The sequence below is a fragment of the Pezoporus wallicus genome, unplaced genomic scaffold, assembly GCF_028554395.1.
Source record: "Pezoporus wallicus isolate ANWC-B61680 ecotype Strahan unplaced genomic scaffold, APGP_CSIRO_Pwel_v1 contig_3486, whole genome shotgun sequence".
In the NCBI taxonomy this organism is placed as follows: domain Eukaryota; kingdom Metazoa; phylum Chordata; class Aves; order Psittaciformes; family Psittacidae; genus Pezoporus; species Pezoporus wallicus.
Window position 1 is genome coordinate 6,329,432 of NW_026642292.1, and position 20,147 is coordinate 6,349,578.

Here is a 20,147-nt window from a genome sequence, read left to right on the forward strand (position 1 = left end):
TAGCAGCCCTCATAGTGTTGTGCTTTGTATTGGTAGTTAGAAAGGTAGCTGCCTCTCTAACAACCCCCCCTCTCGAATATTCCTCTAACCAGTGGGCTGGGGGTAGGCAAGATCTTGGAAGGGACATAACCAGTACAGCTGACCCAGACCGACCAAAGGGATATTCTATATCATACAGTGTATGCTGAGCTATGAACGTAAGACAAAGGAGGATGAAAGGGAGCCATTTGTTATTTCTGGAACAACCGCTATGTGTACTTAAGCCCTGCTTCCCGGGAAGTGTCTGGACATCATCTGCTGATGGGAAGTAGAGAATAAAATCTCCTGTTTCCTTTTGCTTCTGTGCTCACAACCCTTCCTTTTGCTTTATTAAACTGCCTTTATCTTCACTCATGAGGATTTTTCCCCATCTTATTTTCTCCTTTCCCCGCGCTGCTGAGGAGGCCACTGATAGAAGCCTGGTGGGCAACTAGCCTGCAGCCAGGGTCAACCCACCACAACTGGATGCAATGGACCAAAGCTGAGAAACGCTGCAGGGTCCCAGAGACGTCCACGGAAAGAGCAAAAGTTATGATGCTCCCTCAGGCTTGGGAAAAGGAGCTGCTCGCCACCCTGGAAGAATCGTACTGTAGGAGAGAGTCCTCCCCACACGGCAGCATGGAAACCCGGGGGGGCAGGAGAAGGTGACAGAGCCTACCAGGCCTGAGGCTGCCTCCCCAGCCCGCGCCCTACTACCCCAGCTGAGCCGCTCCCCAAGACTCCCCTCCCAGGCGGAGGAGCAGAGCCACCCCTACTCGAGCTTGCCAGCCGCCTGAAACGCGCAGAAGCGAAACTCCCCATTGCCAGCGCAGCGAGGACGGTCACCCCCTTGCGCAGCGCGGGCTTCTAGAACGCAGCCCGCGGTTGGCTGCAGCTCCTGTCCATCAGCCCTCGGGGGCGGGGCCAGCGGGCTCGGCCATCCGAGGTGTTCGTCATAGCGGAGCGACGCCTGGGACGCTGTTGGCGGCCGAGGCTCGGCCTGGTGTCATGGCGGCGGCGGCAGCGGCGGCTCCCAGTCCGCCCCAGCCCGGCGGACACGCTCCGGAGATCGGCGCCGACCCTGCGGCCTCGGAGGTGGCGAGCAGCGCTCTGCGCTGCCTGGCCGGGCTGGCGGGGCAGGTGAGTGCCGGGCGGGCGGAGGGGGAGGCCCGGGGCAGGGCTGGCCCGGGGCAGGGCTGGCCCGGAGCGCCGCGGGCCCCACACCTCGCCTTCACCTCGCCTTCACCTCGCCTTCACCTCGCCTTCACCTCGCCTTCACCTCGCCTTCACCTCGCCTTCACCTCGCCTTCACCTCGCCTTCACCTCGCCTTGGGGGCCCCAGCGGGGCGTGCTCCTGCTTGTTCCCGGGTTGCGGGGCTCTTCTAGGCTCCAGGGGTAGGGTGCGACGTGGCGGAGAAAAGAAGCCTGGCACAAGCAGGCAGCGTCATCGCTTCTGGAGGCTGTTAGCACCTGGCCGCAGGAGCGGTGCAGCCCCTGACAGGGCTGGGATGGCGGGGCCGGCTGCATGCCTCCTGGCGTGGGCAGCCCCGGGCTGCTGCTGTGTGCCCTCACCGTTCCTCTGCCTTCGAGTAACGGGACGGCTCGTGTCACTTTGCAGGTTAATGGTTGATATCTTCCATGATAAACTGCAGTCTGCCTAATTGCTGTGTCTTAACAATTAACGATTATGAATTGAAAAGCTGCTAAAAGCTGGCTGTGCATTGAATCAAAATAAATGATTAGGAGCTTGAATTTAGGCTTGCTTGGTAATAGCATGCTATGAAACACACAGTGCGTCTCAGTGGGTCAGAATTTTTAAAGCAGCTTTGCTGTGGTACTTAAGTTGAACACTTACTTTAGTTTTAGTAATGGTTATGAATTATTTAACAGATGTTATGGTAGTGGTGGGAGGCCCTTACCAGGAGATGGTTTTAGTAACAATTTGATTATTACCATAAATAATTTACAGATTAATTCCTTTTCCACTGTGGAAGCATATATGTAGTTCTTTGAAGGTGGTAGAAGCACACCCTTGCTTCTGAAATTAGCAGCTTGAAGGTTTGGGGCCAGATGATGAGTGATATTTGCAGGAGATAATTTAGTATATGCTTATGTTACAGAAATGCTCAGAAATGTCCTCTGTTAGATGCAGTTTAGTAGTAGCTGCTGGCTGATGTGAAATTATTTTTTAAAATATTTCACCTCGCATCTGAATAATTTTGTATTATCTTTGCTTCTAGTCTCAAAGTCTGCTAGTAATTTTCTTAGTTTTCAAACAAAAGTAATCCAGAATTAAGAGCCTGAAAAGTTAGGTGCTGAGTAGTAAGTGTCAGTTTGCTTATCACTAAAGTGATTAAGAACTACCCTAGCTTTTGAACACCAGTGCAGTGCTAAACAACTTGATGATCGTATGCTGTTGATTCATGGGCTTACTGACACAGGAAAACTATGTATGGAAGACAGGATACCCTATAATTCTTTCTTGTGGAAATTCTAAATGTAGTCAGTAAAGAACTATTGACTGTCAGTTTATCTAGATGGCAGATATTGTCATTCATACTGCTGTTCTTACAGCGTTAACATGAGGGAAAAGTTGAGCTCTTGTATTTATGAAAAACACAAAGAATAATAAAGGAAAAGTTTCCTGAACTCTAACTAGGGTACTTGTCAAGAGTTTAATTAATTGTTTTCAAACCTACATTAATTACTACTTTCTCTTGTTTGCCGTGTTTGCTCTGTGTCTAGCATGTAACAGGAGAGAGCTTAGTAATTTTTAACATTGTTTTGGCATGCACAGCCAATTGCAAGAAATCGGTTTAGAGTTGCTACATCTACCTCAGTAGACTTACATTACTTGTAGTGTAAAATTGTCATCGTTGGCATTTGGAGTGTATTTCCGTGACAACAAACCAATTTTACAGTGCACTGCACTGAAGTATGAGTAGGGGTCTGCTTGCTCCATCTTGGCTGAGGCCCATTTAATTGCTCAGTCATGATTGTTTCCAGTAGTTGAGTTAAACTCTTGTCTTCCGGCACCTGAGTTCTGGTAGATTTAACTGGTGTTCTACCAGGTTACTGACTCCAACAATCCATCTTGCATTTTTGACTGAAACCACAAACTGATTCCTCATTTCCCTTTTATAGAGATGAGTGAACATGTGCCAGATTAGCTGTCACAGTTTATGATCCATTGTAGTAGTTTAAGTTGGATTTATGCTAGCAGTTTGGACTGTAAACAGGAATATTTCTGGCACAGGGTTTTTTTTTACTACAGCATTCACTTGAAGCACAGAAGACATCTAGGGATAACAACTCTTAAAACCAATATGACTGATCATGAAAAGTTCTTTTAAACCCCAAGTAACAATGTCTTTCATAAAACAATTTCAAAGGGCTGAAATGACTTATGATCCTGTAAATTGCTACAGAATAGGCTATGGACTTGTAAATATACAAAGGCTTTGATGTTAGCAAATCACAGGATTTATAAACCTGTCACAGTTCTTAGAAGCAGAAGGATGAGAAAACTAATTATGTTGTACTAGAAACATGTTTGGATGCAGGAGAGGCTTATTTTTATATTTGAAAACAGTGTCTATGAGTTTAAAATATCACTGATCTAAATTATTCCAAGTCAGAAGTTCTGTTGGTTTTGTACATTGAACCATATGCACAGGAGTCGCACGCTGTGATATGAAGGCACATGTCATCTGATTCTTTAGGAAAAAATAGGCTTATTAGGAAATTGCAGTAGGGCTCCTGTTTTGTTTCATTACGATGACTTACATTTATGCCTTTTTTCCACTGTCTGTGCACTGTAATGTGGAGTATAGCAGATGTTACTCTTCTCTTTGGGAAGAAAGACATGCTTCAGATGATCCCATGCACAGTGGCTAAATTCCTAAAGTTTTCTTCTTACTAAATTCTTAAAATTCTTGATTTTTGTAAGGTGTTCAGAACTAGTATTACCTTATTTTTTTTCTACATCCTGTGTAGTTTAAGTACTACACACGAATAACCATTTGTGTGAAAACTACCTAAAATACGTTATATATCTAGTCAGACCAAGGCCTTTGCTATGTAACTTGGAATCTAATACTGGATTTAACAAAGTTGTTCTTTGACTAAAGAAGGAAGGCTCAGGCTTATAGTTCTTTACATACAAAAATGTGATAATGCTGGGGCTTAAAACTAACCCAGAACAACTCACTGTCCACTGCTTTGCTCTCAGAGTGATGGAGGCATTCTTGTGTTTAGTTCTCATTGTTTCCTTATACACTGTGTGATGGATTTAGGAAACAAGTACATTTGCAGTCTTGTGTTCCTGTCCATAATATTTGGTGCTGTTAAAAGTTAAATATCTTTAGACCATATGTTAAAGGTCACTTCTGTCATCTGATTGAGGTGTCTCTGGGGTTTTGTTTGGTTTTGGGTTTTTGTTTGTATTTGTTTGTTTGTTTTGTTTGTTGTTTTTTTTTGTTTTTAAGAAAATGGAAGGAATGAGATGTAGACATACAAATATTTATTTGACTTGGAAATTCTGTGTCTCAAATAGAGTACCTGAAGGTCCTCTTGATTCTCAGCTAGAGTTTTATGTGTTTTTAGAATTTGGGGATCACTTACAGATTGGTTGGAGAGCAGCGTACTTGGCTTTGGGAAATGAAAGTGCTTGTTGCTTCAAGATCTTGCAAAAAGCTTTAGTGCAACAAAAATAGCAAAAGTGGGTGTGAAAGTGTGTAGTTCATTAATGATTATTAACAAGCTGTTTTGTATTAGAAAGTGAAAGTTTATTTTTAATCTTCAGAAGATCCATAGTTGCTTAAATAAACCTTCAGATTCACCATACATGTCTCTGTTGCTTTGGGAGTTAAATATTGCAATTCCTTGGAAAAGAGAATAGACTATGGCAATTGTTATTTTGATCTGAATGCATGTAAAGGAAAATAGTGTGATTTGGAAATGGGTTTGATAGTGGTGCTGTATAGTCTAGAGCTTGTTTAACCTCAAGTTTTTGTTTGTTTGTTTGTTTTTTTTAATGCTTATTTTTAAAACAAAGCCTCCTTTGGATTACAGCAAGTAATAATTTCAAGAATGTGGCATGGTGCAGTATCATGACCTTGGTTATGCAGGAATAGATAGCCTTGCAGATCTCAGAATAAAATACATGAATTTACAGGAGACTGCCATCCTGGGTGCATGTTTCTTCCTACTGGCGGTTCTGTCATCTGTTAAAAGAAAAGATTTGAGTGATTAACCTGACCAGTATGTTTTTGTATGATAGTTAATTGAATTGAGAATCGACTGACGTTAAAGATCAAATTAATACAATGAAAGTGTGATGAAGTAGTAAGGAAATTTTAATTTCTGAATATACTCTACATATGCTAGCTTTCTTTGAAAATGACAGCTGCTTGAATTATAATTAATGTCAAACCTCTCCAGTGTCCTCATAAAAAAAATGGGATCTGTATGAGATTGAGCATAATTGTTGTCCTGTAGGAGTCTTGTATACTTTTGTGACATTAATACAGCATAACAACATAATTTTTTGTTGTATTTGCTTTGTCCTTTTGAAGCTTAACCTTGAGGATGATATTGTGAAAGTTGTAATCGATTGGAGCAAGCTTCAAAGCACATCAGCGCTTCAGCCAATGTTGCTCTTCAGTGCGCTTCAGCAGCATATTTTATGTTTGCAGGTAAGTATTTCATTGGACGTATTTAACTTGATAAAAGTGATCAACAGCTGAATGTAGTTATGTTATCTAAACTGTAAAATTTAAGTTGGCTTTGTTCTTGCGTTGCTATGTCTAACAAAAAATAGTGCGAAAGTGTTATATGCTTGGGATTCCACTGTGCCTCATCGGTACTCATGCTTATGGATTTTTCCGATTAGTGGTGGGAATAGCCACTGTAGGTGAGCAGGCTGAATAAACGCAGCCTCATTGATTTCTAGACTTGCATTGTAAATGTGATACATTTCCATCTATGGTGGGTTGTAATTAAGCAATAAGACACGGCAGGTGTGTGTCATGCTATGATAATGATTCCATGCGTTGGGTGAGTTTTGAGGCTCATGGAGTGCTTTCAGTGGTTCAAGAAGTGGCATTATCCCAGCATGACACATCCTGGAGTGTCTTACTGCAATTAAATATATTTTCAGCTTTTTTTTTTTTTTTTTAAAGAGTAATTTCTTTGACATTAATGTCTCATCGTGCCAAGTAGCCAGTCACCATTACTGTCATTTCTTTTAACTATTTGAAACTTTCCAACCCTGCCAAAAGTATGTGTAATTTAGTTGCATGGCAGGGAGGGTGAGCAATTTGTCAGCTAGTAACAGAACAGTGTTTTGACTTGATAGTTCATCTGTAAAAGGTGGGGATTTGAGTACTAGTGTTTTGTTTCAGCTAGTCAATGTATTATTTCAAGTGTGTAGTACTGAGAGGGTTAAAAAGGAAGTTCCTGTTTTTGCTTGTCTGTAGGTAAAAGAAAGACCCTTTATGTTTTCCAGACATCCACCAAATCTTTGGTGTGATGACCAAAAAGAGAAAATATGCAAGATAAAAGCAAGTAAAAATCACATCCCACTGTAGGAACACTGCAAGTAGGAATCTGATTCATTTCAGGAAATGTAACTGGTAAAAATCATGTTGTATTTAAAAAATAATTTCTAGAGGGAAAATAAGCAGTGAAATTCAGACTAGGTGAAACTCGTAAAAATCTTAAAAAAGGGGGTGACACATACATATGTACTGGGGTTTTGTTATTACATCTGTGTAAGAGTTATTGCAGTAGAATAAGCATTTCTTTTTGCTGCTATAAATGTCAGTGCATTCTTTCATTTAATTTCATGACCTAAGTAGATAATAAACCGTGTCAAGAAAAGCATGTGTTCAGGATAACACTAATATAAATCATGTCTGTGTTCTCTCATTTGCTTGGGCAACTGCAGGTTCAAGTGGAGAATGTAGTGCTGTGGTGATAAAGTAAAGGCTTTACAGTGTGAAAGCATTGGCTTTCATGTTAAGGAAGAAAAATACTAAGCCTTACTGTTCTGAGTAGGCATTTGAATGAAATGCTAATTAAGTGGCATTGATGCCAATGATTGACACTTTGATTTCCCTAGTAACAGATGAGCAGCAGGCAGATTTTTGCAGAAATTTGGGAGTTTTCCTATATAAACATCTAAAAGGCATAGGTCAAAAAGGCCAGAATCATGGTGTGCACAGTATTTGGAACAATAGCCCTTTTTTCCCTTTTTTAAAATTTTATTACTGTGTTCCATCAGAGGCAGATGTTGTAATTCCTAAAATTATCTCAGTTGGTTTGTTTTAGAAATTGTAACAGTATTTGGCTTTTTTGCTTTTTCTTTTGGGGTTTTTTGTGGGGTTTGTTTGTTGTTTTTTTTTTTTTTGATAACCCTAACATACTGTTTTCTTTGTCTAGCCTCTTTTAGAAAAACTCCAGTCATTGATTAAAGAGGAAAATATAGGCCATGTTGAACCTACATGTAAAACAGGCAATCAAACTTGTGAAACAAGTTTAGGTGTTTATGATGGTAACTGTCAGACTGAAGAAAAGTATGCAAGTTATGATTTGGGAGATCTGAAGGAAGCTCATATTAATTATGATCCAGAGGTGGTCCAAATAAAAGCTGGAAAAGCAGAAGTAAGTGATTTACCTAAATAAAAAATAAAAATATCTTTCTGAATTTTAAATTTAAAGAATGAAATAGATATATGCCATCATGTTTGCTATCTGCAGATTGACAGGCGGATATCAGCCTTCATCGAGAGGAAACAAGCTGAGATCAATGAAAATAATGTCAGGGAATTTTGCAATGTTATTGATTGTAATCAAGGTAACTGGATACCCAGACTTTAATCTTCATAGCAGTTTAAGTTGGCTGGTTTTGATTTTTTGTTTGTTTGTTTGTTTGTTTTTTTGTTTGTTTGTGTTTTGTTTTTTGGTGGTGTTTTTTTCTTTTCCATTTGTTCAAAAGCATTATTCTATATTTAAAACAGAACTTCATTTTAAGAGTAACTTTGTTTTAAAGTTAAGAATTTTCATGTGCACTGAAGATGTTGTCAGATAGACAAAAAAAGGAAGTAGTCCCTTTAATACATCCCATACAGAAAGATTGTAGCTATTACTGTGTTCATTTTAAGAACTATAATCTTAAATCAGATGATTTTGTAACTGTTGCTTAGTGGTTTAGCTAGATTTTCCTTCCAAAGTTAACTGAATTGCAATTCAGAAATACCTTGTGAATTACATATTCAAATTAAAGTTTTAAATTGATTATTACCTAGTGCTAGTTGAATTACAAAGAAGTACTTTTTGCAATCAGTCTGAATTACTAGCTACTTAGAATAACTTTTTCCTTTCAACGTTAGTCATAGTGTTGGAGTTTTTAATGCACCAACTGGCACAATTTGCTGTATCTATAACCAGTCTTATATTCATCTGGCAGGCTGGATCCCATTAGCACGATCAGTGACTGTGTAACCAAATGCATCTTAAAAGTGAAGTATATGGGGACATTTTCTAAGTGCCGGTGTCTCTGTGATATGCTTTTAGAGATCAAAGCTTATTACTGCTTAAGCTTCATAGGAAGAGAGTTTAACTGCTTGAATGTTAGTTGGAATGAAAATGACAGCTCAAATCTAGTTGAATATGCTAGACAGTAAAAGACTGATTCCTAAAATTAATAACGTTCAGAAGAAATTATAAAAAGACCTTCCTTTGTACGTTGAGGCATAATAAAAGATGTGTAAAGCTTTGGTGTATATTAACAGAGATTAAAATAGAAACATTAGAATAAACTAAGATTGTCTGGACTGTAGGCCTTTATGGTTAAACAAATTAAAGAAGTCACAGGCTTCAGAATAAATGCAGGAAGGTGATAAAAGAACGCTGATGAGTAATTAGACCAGTGTAAAATGGGAGGAGAGTTTCAAAAAAGGACAGAAAACCAGAATAATAGTGGTAAGCAGGGAAGAGACTTCTCTACAGGAAGAAAGACATAAGTTACAGAGAAATGCAGTGACAAATAAGAACCAAATAAAATGTAAATTGGAAGAAATTTGGGTTGATCTAATCAACTTTCATATACACGTGTGCATACATTTATATAAGTGACTTATCCAGTTAAAACCAGTAGGTCCATGCAGGTGTGTGAAACTGTAATGAGTGTGTTAGTAGAATGAAAGAAGCATTTTTGATGTTTTAATTGTATGAAAATTTTTCATTAGATTTGTTAAAAGCCTCAAAGCTGATGATAGTTAGAACATTTTAAATTATAAAGACATAATTAGGACCTCACTTTTTCTGTCATTATTATTTATTTAGAAAATAGCTGTGCCAGAACAGATGCAATTTTCACACCCTATCCTGGATTTAAAAGCCATATAAAGGGTAAGCACCTACTTTAATACCCCTTTATTAAGTGTCCAGATAGAAAAATATGGATAAATTTTTGACTTTAAAACTTTTTATAGAATGCTCAAAAAATGCAAACTTAACATACTGATTTTTGAGTCTCGTACTTTTACATCCTCACATCTCCAAGGTTTTCGATCCTGTAACTCCTTCATTAAGTTGCTGGTTATGCTCTAAAGAGCAAAACAAAGTAGCTTATTTTCGTTGTCTGAAAGGAAAGATACAGAAGGTAAAGTGGGACAGAGAAACAGAACAGTTCTTAGCTTTTCATTTAAGGCAATGCCAGCAGTCCAGTTGAGGAATTGAGATTCAATAAAATTATCATACATTTTTTGTTAGTTGGTGTAGCCAGATTGGTTTAGAAACAGTTTTGGGACACAATGGAAGTTCTGAGGTACAGGTTTATGGGAAGTGTTGAGCTGGGCACTACCTTTTGGAAAAGAGTAAATAGTGCAGAAATGATTGTCCAGCAGAAGTTACATATAAAAGATTGCTTGTCTATCTACTGTGCTCTGGGTGTACAAAAGTTACTCTGTGTTTAAAAAAAAATAAATGAAACCTCCAAAATGAGAATGAAAGTAATGTCCTTTTTCAAGAGTGGTAGTATTCAGTTATCCACATGATACTGGTTCTAGAAATCAATTCATTATTGTGAATTGAGAATAATAGCGTGAAGCATGATAGGTATAAGGAGTGTAAGGTCTGAGTTAAGAGGGAGATAGGGAAGTGAGCTTGAGTTTATTATCTAAGAACTGCTTTCAGTAGTCACTTTTTTTAAACTGAGTGCTAATTTGTAACTTGGATGGTAGCATATTACAGGAAAAAAAAGAAAAACTTACACTTCAAGTAACTAAAAACTGAACAGTTCATGAACTGAAATGTGAATAACACCCAGAAAGGAACTGGAAGTAAAACCAGCATAAACTGAAGCAAAAATGTGACGTGACCTTCATGAAGTATTGGGCAAGAAAGTATGTGCTTCAGTGTCTGGAGTTCCAACATAGTCTTTAAACCTGCAGTACACTGCAATAGTCCTGTCAGGAGGGACTTGAGAAGGGACAAAAATGTTCTGATACAGACATGGTTCAGGAGAGGAGGAAAGATAGACCAGGAAGCAGCTGAAGAGTTATTAAAGCTGTTAACCTGAATAACAAAAATTAGAAGAGAACTTCCTTGCTGAGATTGATAGCGGTTCTTCTGGTTGTTTACCTCCCCTCATCTTCATGTATTTATGATGCTTCCTGTAATACTAGGTCTGGCCTTTTCTTTGCATTCACAACAGCTCGCATGTGCAACTGCTGACATAGATATTGGGCTTTCTGCTGTTTATCAGCAGCTGATGACAAACTCTTGATACTGCCGTTCTACATGAATGTATGAGTAATTCTTTTACTTTGCATATGTAAAGTCCTGTTTTTTTTTTTTTGTTTGGTTTGGTTACTTGTGCAAAAATAGGAAAATACTTTTACTTGAACCTTTGATCTTGATATGTGTGGGACCCTTCACATGAGAGACTTGTGTGAAAATTCATCTAACACAGCTTTTTTACATTTTACCATTTTGATTGGTTTAGTTAGATATACTTTGTGTTTCTTGTGTATGTGTATTAAATTTGTGTTCTCTTTACCTAGTTTCTAGAGTAGTAAATACATATGGTCCTCAGACTAGATCTGAAGGAGCGCATGGGTCCAGTCACAAAGCCAGTGTCCCCATTCATGATTGTGGAAACCAAGCTGTTGAGGAGAGATTGCAAAACATTGAAGCACACTTACGGTTACAAACAGGTTTGTATCATGCTTTAATTTTGACATTGGTATGTCAGTTTGTGTTAGTTATCATTACTGTAGTAAAACTGGACAAGTCTTTCAAATCTGTGACTGTAAAAACAATGGATAGATCCACAGAAAGGTTTAGTCACCCCGAATACTACAGTCATGTGTTTAGGTTCTTATACCCAAAATGGAACCCAGATTCACACCCGAGTTAGGATGCTGAGTTAGTAAATGTATGCTTTTGGTGGCAAATGAAAGAGAGGCACTTCAGAATGGGATTAAACCAGTCTGGAGTATTTGGAGGTAGGGGTTCTCAATAGCCAGTGGAGTCCTTCTGCGTTGACTCACTGAACAGGAAAAGCTGAGGTTAGGATTCAGTCCTGCTTCATGGACACCTTCTGTGGCAGAAAGTAGAATACTCCCAGATACTAGCTGTATAGCCATCTCAAAAATAAGGTGGATTTTGTGCATGGAAATAGAATTTGCAAGTGGCTGGCCAGCACTAAGGTTACAATGCAGCTTTGGAGTTTATGCATATCAGGGATGACTGGGAGTAGCTAAGGAGGGGTGCTTGCTTCCTGGTTCTGCCTATAATAGGTGACATAATTTTATTTGAAGGAACAGGTTTGTAAACTACAGTATAGGGGAAGAGGAAAGTGTGCAATTCCAGCTCAGCTCCTGTCCAAATCAGCATTCAGTGCTGAAGGTCTCAAGGTCGTTTTTTTACTTATCCCAGCAGCTGTGCAAAAGGTGGTTATCTGAGCAGGTAACCTGCCTCAGCTACCTGCTCACTGGTTTTGGTTTCTGATGATGGGAAGAGTTGTTCTCAACTCATCTGCTGTTTATCTGAACAGCTTCTTCTAGTGCTAGTACTGCTCTTTTCCCTTTACATTAAGAGTTAGCAATATTAACAAGAGTGAGAGGTCAGCCCATTCAGTTAGTAGCTGCTGAGTGATGAGGAGAGAGCAGAACTGAAAGGAGGTAAGCTACCTGCAAAATGGTCTGTCTGAAGTGAGGAAATAGATGAATGGCAAAAAAACCCATTAGTGCTTATTTCAGTAGTTTGTACAATACAATTATCTTACCTAACAGACCTAGAAATAAATGGAAACGGGTGGCAAAAGAATCAGTAAAAGCTTGCTAAGGCTCTGGTTGTCATTGCTGTTCAGAACCAGACTGTCATTTTAGTTGGGATAGCCAGTAGTTGTGATAAACAGTGATTTTAGTTTATAGAATACTGTGTAACATGGTACATAGGTGCTTTCTGAGGCTGATCTTTTGATCAGTTCTGTTCTTAAATGGGGAAACAAGACCAGCCTGCTGTAGTACAGCTGTAAACAGCAAATGGGTTGAGGTGGGTTTTTTTGTTGCTGTTAGTTTTGTGATGTATGCAGGTTTGTTGGTTTTCTGTTTGGTTGGTTTTTCGGCGGGGGGAGAGGTGGAAGGGCTTGTGCATTTTTTTGTTTGGTTTTTAGTTTTTCCAGATCTCTGCTATTCCATTCCACACAACATTGCACACCCCTGCTTCTCCCCTCTGTGCCTAAGCAAATGTTAGTCTTTGTCTAGTGCAGCTCATACCTGTCCTCATAACTTCTGATGCTCAGTGGAGATAGGCTTCCTTCAGAACAATCTTGGATATTAGTGCTGAATTCATGTGTGGTTGGCCGTCCCATCTGCTTGTGTGATTAATATATCATTAGAGTGATCATTAACTGTTCAGGGACTTTGTCAGACATATTTCAGCCACCTGCATAAAGTTGTCTGTTGCCTTTACTGACTGCATTGGGGTATCAATCAGCTTTTACCTTGAATCATATTAATTACCCTTCCATTTTACCACCCTGTCCACTTGTTTTGTTTCAGCTACTAGTTGATAGCTGGACTCAAAACAATTCACGTGTAAAACTTGCAGTCTTTAGTTTAAAAAGTTACTCAAGCACTTTTTGTGATTTCTTTGTGTATTTAGGTGGTCCTGTACCAAGAGACATTTATCAGAGAATTAAGAAGCTTGAAGATAAAATCCTTGAGCTAGAAGGACTGTCTCCTGAATATTTTCAATCTGTGGTGAGAAATTCTCTCATCTTCTTTTAGCATACCTAAATGCATTCGGGACTTTTGTTATTACGTCTTTGATGTACAGACAAAACCTAAGGGCATACACTCTTGATAGAGAACGCTGACTTGGTGTAATAGTTATGTTTTATTTGGACCATCTGTGTAAGTTCATATTTCTACCTAATTTCTCATTTGAAAGAAAATAGTATACATTTGAGGGAAAAAAACTGCAGCCACCCAAGATTCACAATTTATAAGGAATTTATTATGGAGGTTGGATTTCTGCGCCTCCTTCTCCCTGCTCTGTCCACCTCCCTACCCCACCCCACCCAGGTTGGTGAGCAGGTGGCTGAAGCATGTTACCTGCTCAGATAAGTACTTTTCGCAAAAAATCCCACACTTACCTGTTTCTTATGCCAAGAAAATTGCCAAAAGTTTTGATCTCGGTACAAATCATTAATGGCTTAAGTCTTTTGGGCTTCTGTACATTATTTGATTACAAAAGATCAGGTATATGAAATAACTTCCAATGGGAGAGTAAACCCTTTAAAAATTGTTTCATGTGATTCTATGACTTTTGTTTCTATGTTGCTAGTTTTCAGGCAGAGTTCTGTTTCTTTCCAAATAGTAAACCTTATCTGCCATTGACAAAAGAAGTTGAGGACAAAGAGAACATTAGTTATTACTACACCAAGCTCTGGTTGGCTGTAGAAATTTCTTGTCTGCTATTTTGTTCTTTCCCCATGTAACACTGTCTCTTTTAGTATTGATAATATTTTAATTCATATGTTCTCCCATGTGACCAGCCAAAGAAGAGTCTGCAAAAATCAATGGCAGTATTACCTTTTTGTTTGTTTGTTTGTTTATGTTGGAGACCAATAAAACCCTTTATTTGTGAGGCTCTTCCTTCAAGTTGTTGGAAACCAGAATTTAAAACATACATTTTTATAAGATGAGATTTCCACAGAAAGGGCTTTAGGATCTTCTCTAGAATGGGGGTCTGTGAAAAATTTGTGGTCGTCGCAGTATTGTACAGTAATTAGAATTCTTTTGTCCAGACTTTTGCAAAAATATTGGTGTGGATACAGGAAATTTTGGGGGAGAGAAATATTGACAGTTTTGAAAGCTGGATATTGATCTTGGTTTTGTCTGAAGGAAGCTTCAGTTAAGTTGATAGTTTTTGGCTGCCAAGCATGGAGAAGCTTCAACAACTTCTGAATGTTCTCCAGCAGTGTTCCTCGTGATCCAAAGTACTTAATTATAAAACAAGATTTCTTTAATCCATGGAATGGCAGTCAGTGTTCTTTCTGCACTTTAAAGACTCTTGTCAACATTGTTACAGAATTACTTGTGGTCCTTTGTCAGTGCAACGTTAAGTCTCTTTTGATTATGTCTTTTTTGTAGAGTTGTTCTGGCAAGAGGAGAAAGATTCACCCTCCTCACGTAAGTGCTGTTAACTTTTGTTTACCCTAAGTTTAGGATGTTCTGAGTGAAAAGTAATCAGAAGTTCTATCAAGCAAATATCTAACTTCTCAGAAGTAGCTGCATCAGTATTGGATATCTTGCTGGCAAAGAAAGAGAAAGACGAAGACAGAAAGTTAATGGATGTCACAGTGCAATGAGTCTTCTAAGAGTTTATACTGGAGTAGGTTATTTAGTGTTTTCACCAGTTAGAAAGATGAAAGAATAAAACAAATCTGTAATGTTGTTAATCAACATGGGGGTAACAGACAATTTGCAAATTCTTACTAGCCTGTTAGTAATGTGTTCTGGTTTTGTTTTGGTTTGTGGCTTGGTGGTTACTGTTGATGTTTTGAATTATTTTTTAATTTTCTTTATTGGCAAATTTATTATAGTTATTCATATTTATGAAAAGATAATAAAAGTAGAAGGGTCTGGCTCAGCAAAAGTGTTGCAGAAAGACCTGACATTATAGGAGATACTAACCTGAGTCAGTAAGACTTGCCATTTTCACAACACTGTCACATACGGGAATGCATTAACTAGTTGCTGGGACACTGCTACTAGCCGTCACACTTGGGGGCAGATGGCTGGGGAGAATGCTTAGAATGGAATGTGGGCCATCAGAGACTTGAGGAATTAGGCTTGTTTACATGAGGAAAAAAAAAAAATCCTCCAAAGAGTGAAATATGTTTATAAGAAGGATGATGACCAATTCTTTGTGTAAGAAGAGATAAAACAAAATGTCAGGTTAAGTGGGCACAGAGGACATTGATGTTGGGCAATAGGAAAAAAAAAAACCTTCATTTGTAAAGCTGGGTTGTATAAGATCTAGGTAGGCTTCTCCAGTGTTTTAACATCAAAGGATATTTGTAGGGTTTTTTTTTTCATGAACAGGTTAAATAAACATCTAATGGAAATAGTATGGATATATTGATCCATGATTAGGACTGTCAGTTTCTCCTAAGTCTTTTTCTTTCAACTTTAATAGTCATAGTCTAGATTCAGACAATTCTGCAAATGTATTTGTATCACTTAGTGCAGTGTGCAGTGACCTCAGTTTTAAAGTGCTAGGCCGCTTCTCCAGCAATTACAAAATGTAAATGATTGTGTTTTTTATTTTGTTCCTTTAGCAGAACTATTCATTGGCTGAACTTGATGAAAAGATCAATGCCATAAAACAGGCATTACTGAGGAAGACAAAAGAGAGCAAGTCCAAGGAGGTTGAGCGGCTTCTTCGATAAAAAAAAAAAAAGTATTTTCAGAATCCTCATCATGCTTTACACATGCCTAAACCATAGACCTGAGTAGTGTTGATCGGCGATGACTTTAGCAATGAAAGCAAAGCATGCTTATAACCTCCTTTTGGATGATCTTGAAAGCTTTGTTTCGGAATAGCTCATTTAAAAACTGTCTTATCAATTAGTTACTGTAAAATGAAGAATGTTTTAGGAATAGCATTCTAATCCATTCCCTTCTGTTATAAAGGAGGATTGCAGCATTGTTCATATGTGGAAAGTTGTAATCCACATAAAAAAGCTACATTTCACATGTAATTCTTGATGATTGGGTATTCAAAAGGGCTATCTTTTGAATACTTTCTGTGTAAGTAGTTTGCATAGACTTGTGAAATACAACTAAATACTCATAAACAAACTTAGGAAAATTGAAAAAAATCCCTTGCAGTATGCATGCTTGCCTGCATTTTATCCATATTTGTCACTGTTTCCACTACTGTTAGAACGGCAACAGATTTCTGTTTAAAATATGGTTATGGGAATCTTACATATGTAAATAGAGACACCTGTTCTTCACTTCCTCCATGCCCTGTAGGAATTCAAACTTTGTACCCTACTAACAAACTTAATATATTCTAAAGACCACTCCAGGGAAGGTTTTGAGGAGCATGCCACCAGGCACCAGCTTCCCTTCCTTCCATGTGCATGCTTATATGACTTCTGAAGCATGGATATTGGGTACGTAGTTTAAATTGGTCAGACCTTTGGCCACAGACTGAAGTGTGATTTTGTTCGTTTTAATAAAACACTTTATATCAGTTCTTTAGTTTATTTGCTGTCTCTGTGTTTGTTCTGGATTAGAAGTAGCTGTTACAGAGGGAGTCCTTTATGTTAACTCTTCTGCTTATAGCAGTCATACTATCAGTGTCCCTGTATCAGTCTCTGTGACAGGTGTTAAGAACAGTACTGACTGGACACAGTTGTACTTTGAAGAATAGTAGACATTTTCTGTAATTCTGTGTTCTTATCTAAACTAATATTTGTTGTAGCATGTAATGTTTCTCTGAAGGTGAGCCATCAGAGGTGCCTGACAAAAGCTGCTTGAACTCCGGGAAAGAACATAGTATATGTTACCTGTTCAGGTTCCTAGTGTCCACCCATGGAGAGGTTAACCCAAGCAGTTATGAGTGCCTCAGATACAGCACTGGATACAAAGAGGTACTTCTGCATTTGAAGACAGTGACCTGCTTATGTGTAGGACTGTTGCTCAGACTGTATGCTACAGTCCAGCATCCTACAGAGACTACTTCTGTTGTGCAAAGTATTGCAGCTGTTGCAAATCTGAACAGCTGATGTGACGGGTGAAGCAACACAATGAGCTGCAACTTTTACCACAGGTAGATAAGTTTAATTGCTGTCTACAAAATATTTTTTTTTGAGCCATACTCAAAAGAATATAATGTGGATATAATTGTGCCTAGCAGCATACACATCAAACAGTAGTACTTGAAAGTGGGAGGTGCTTGTTACAGCTGGGGACAGGAAGAACAGTCACAGGGATTTAGCTTGTGTAAAGGAGCCTCTACTTGTGTGTACTAATTCAAGTATTGGTGGGACATGCTGGCTAAGATACTGCATTTTCACTGTGCAATTTTCTCTGGAAAATTCTGGAGTGAAGCCCTAGAAGAGATAATAAACGTGGCAGATACCTTGGGTAATATTGGCTAGTGTTAAATTATTTGTTGTTAGTTTACATTATAACAAATGCATATGTATATACATACAGACAAAAAAAACCAAACCAAGCAAACCAAAACTTTGCTCCTCATCTGGAGTCACTTAGAATAAATTGCAAACAAGCTGAATTCCCAGGGGGAAAGACTGCATTAGCAATTTCAAAGTGGCTTTTTCTGTAGTGAATTGAAAGATCTCTTGCCATGGGATTCTCCTCCTTTTTCTCAAGATGACAGCAACATAGCAGTTAAGGGTTGAAAGCATAATGAAGATGCATTGTAGCAAGACAATAGCTAAGTGTTGAAAGCATAATGAAGATGCATTGTAGCAAGACAATAGCTAAGGGACAACATGAGAAGTACTCTAGATTGCGGTTTATTAGCCCAAATGCTACAGATACACTTGAAAAATGTCAAGGTGTTCATCTTGCCTTGTTAGACCTTTGCCATTCTTTGGTTTCAGGTTGTTCATTTCTTGTACGCTTAATGCTAATGCATCCATACTGTAAGAATTCATTGGAAATGTATTCTCTGCTGTGAGTTGCATGTTAAAATGAGTTGCATGTTAAAAGTAGTTGCAGATTCCAGAGGGCTGCCAAGCTGTTGGAAGTTTCCCTTCTGCTATATGGCTTTTATCCATAGAGGGAAGGAGGAGCAGGACATTGTTCTGGTATTCAGAGCTACTTGTCTTACCAGTTTATCCTTACTTCCGTTTTGTCTCTGCCACTTTACCTTCTACAACTTACTTTCACTGTAAGGACTAGTTCTGCAGAAAGAGGTGAACTCCCCAATGCACCACACCCCCGTAATAAAGGGGATGTAGGATAATCCTTACAATATCAGTTTCCAGAACTACCTATTATGCTGGTTTTCCTCTGCACCTGAAACACTACAAGTGCTTGCTGATGAGGGCTGCAGTAGCTGAAGAAGTCTGAAAGGTAACCACAAATGAAGCAAAAGCAGGGGAAGTCTTTACTGTCTTGTTGGCATGTCTCAACACCTTGACCAAGATGTTTTTACAGATGCTGGGCTGATCTACACTCCCTTTCCTCCAAAAGGACATACAGAAGTGTTCTTAAGCAGATGACTTTATGTCTTTGTTAAACATATCTTTCTTCTCCACTTTCAGCTAGAGCTAGTATTACAATATAACACTGAGGATACCTTCCCTCATAAAATGTTTTCCTCTTGGACTGCTTCTGGCATCTAGAATCCTGTGTAATGAGAAGCACTACTGTGGCTGCTGCTTACTACAGCAACATTTCTTGCTTAGCAAAAGGCTAGTTTTGCATCTGAACTGGGCAAAGGAATGGTTTAGATGTGCAAGTTCACTACAGAGAAGAATTTACTGAATAGATAGAACTATATGGAAGCATTTTTGAAGGACATTTATGTGATCCAGTTCACCATCCTCCAGCATATATAATCCCAGTGATATTAAAGGTTTCCCTGTGAAAGGACATTAGTGCTTTTGTGGAAATACCTTTACTGCTGGCAGCTTACATGTGGCATAGCAAGAAAAACTATTGTATGGGAAAAAGCAATCTGCCTGGCTGTCAATACAGAGTTCTTTAATTTGTGAGCAATTTGAGAAAATCTGCTTCTCTTTTTCTTCTAAGAGGGCATCTCTGACCATGAGCAAACACACTGCCATAAAAATGATAGAGTGTATTCTTCATTAGTTCAGGCTAACCAGCAAGCGTGCTGTTTAGTAAAAATCTCACCTTTGAGAGGTCTCGGCACCACCACCCCTGCTCCTTCACCCAGTCAGTAGTGGAAATCCTAATAACATCTGTCATGCGTGAATGCCATAGCTGGATCCTGGGATTTGTTACTGGAGTCACACAAGAGTAAGAAAAGCAATTCTCTTAGGATAGTGTGAACCCCTAGTGTGGTAGTAGATAAAGAGCACCTGGATTTGTGTTACACAATGGTAATTTTGTATAGGTTTCCCTGTTGAGGATCTCTTGCACTGAACATAACTGCAACCCATTGCAGGATGATATATCACAGGGTTCAGATGAAATTCAGTGAACCCCACACGTGTCTAATCTGCATATATTAAAGCTGCAGGTGATTAGGAATGGCATTGCTTAATTAACCCAGAACACGTTTACCACTGTTCCAGGTATGACTGCTCTACCTTACCAACACCAACAAGCTTACTGAGCTGTAGACTGGCAGGAAAAGAGAGAATGACCATGGTGTGTCCTGCTAGAGAAATTGCAAAGCATTCCAGGCTGCCAAGGCTCCTACCTGAGCTGCATCTTTTCTGCCCTGATGTTTTCAAGGTGCATGCTTTGAAGAATTGCTTAAAGTCTCTGGAGCCATCCAAGACCTGAAAGGATAGCTTGGTTTCCACTGCAAGATGTCAATACAGACTTGGGTCCCAGCTGCAATACAGAAAATTTCCCAGATAAAATGAGGGAGAA

At 38.9% G+C, this 20,147-nt stretch overlaps 1 protein-coding gene across 1 annotated transcript; it reads left to right on the forward strand.

Annotated features, from left to right (window-relative positions):
• The first annotated feature begins 504 nt into the window (after positions 1–504).
• MBIP (MAP3K12 binding inhibitory protein 1) lies at positions 505–16,768 on the forward strand. Its single transcript, XM_057428633.1, has 10 exons — positions 505–623; positions 771–1,158; positions 5,595–5,714; positions 7,462–7,683; positions 7,780–7,876; positions 9,367–9,432; positions 11,088–11,240; positions 13,195–13,292; positions 14,688–14,726; positions 15,878–16,768. The coding sequence occupies exons 1-10, from the start codon at positions 505–507 to the stop codon at positions 15,986–15,988; spliced, it is 1,413 nt and encodes a 470-aa protein (XP_057284616.1). The 3' UTR covers positions 15,989–16,768.
• The last annotated feature ends 3,379 nt before the right edge of the window (positions 16,769–20,147 follow it).

What these genes read in the sequence shown, in the direction of transcription:
- MBIP (XM_057428633.1), top strand. Translation starts at nt 505, where the DNA reads ATGCAATGGACCAAAGCTGAGAAACGCTGCAGGGTCCCAGAGACGTCC. An exon ending in TGGCCGGGCTGGCGGGGCAG is followed by an intron (nt 1,159 to 5,594) that starts GTGAGTGCCGGG and finishes GTCCTTTTGAAG; the next exon opens with CTTAACCTTGAGGATGATAT. An exon ending in TGTTATTGATTGTAATCAAG is followed by an intron (nt 7,877 to 9,366) that starts GTAACTGGATAC and finishes TTATTTATTTAG; the next exon opens with AAAATAGCTGTGCCAGAACA.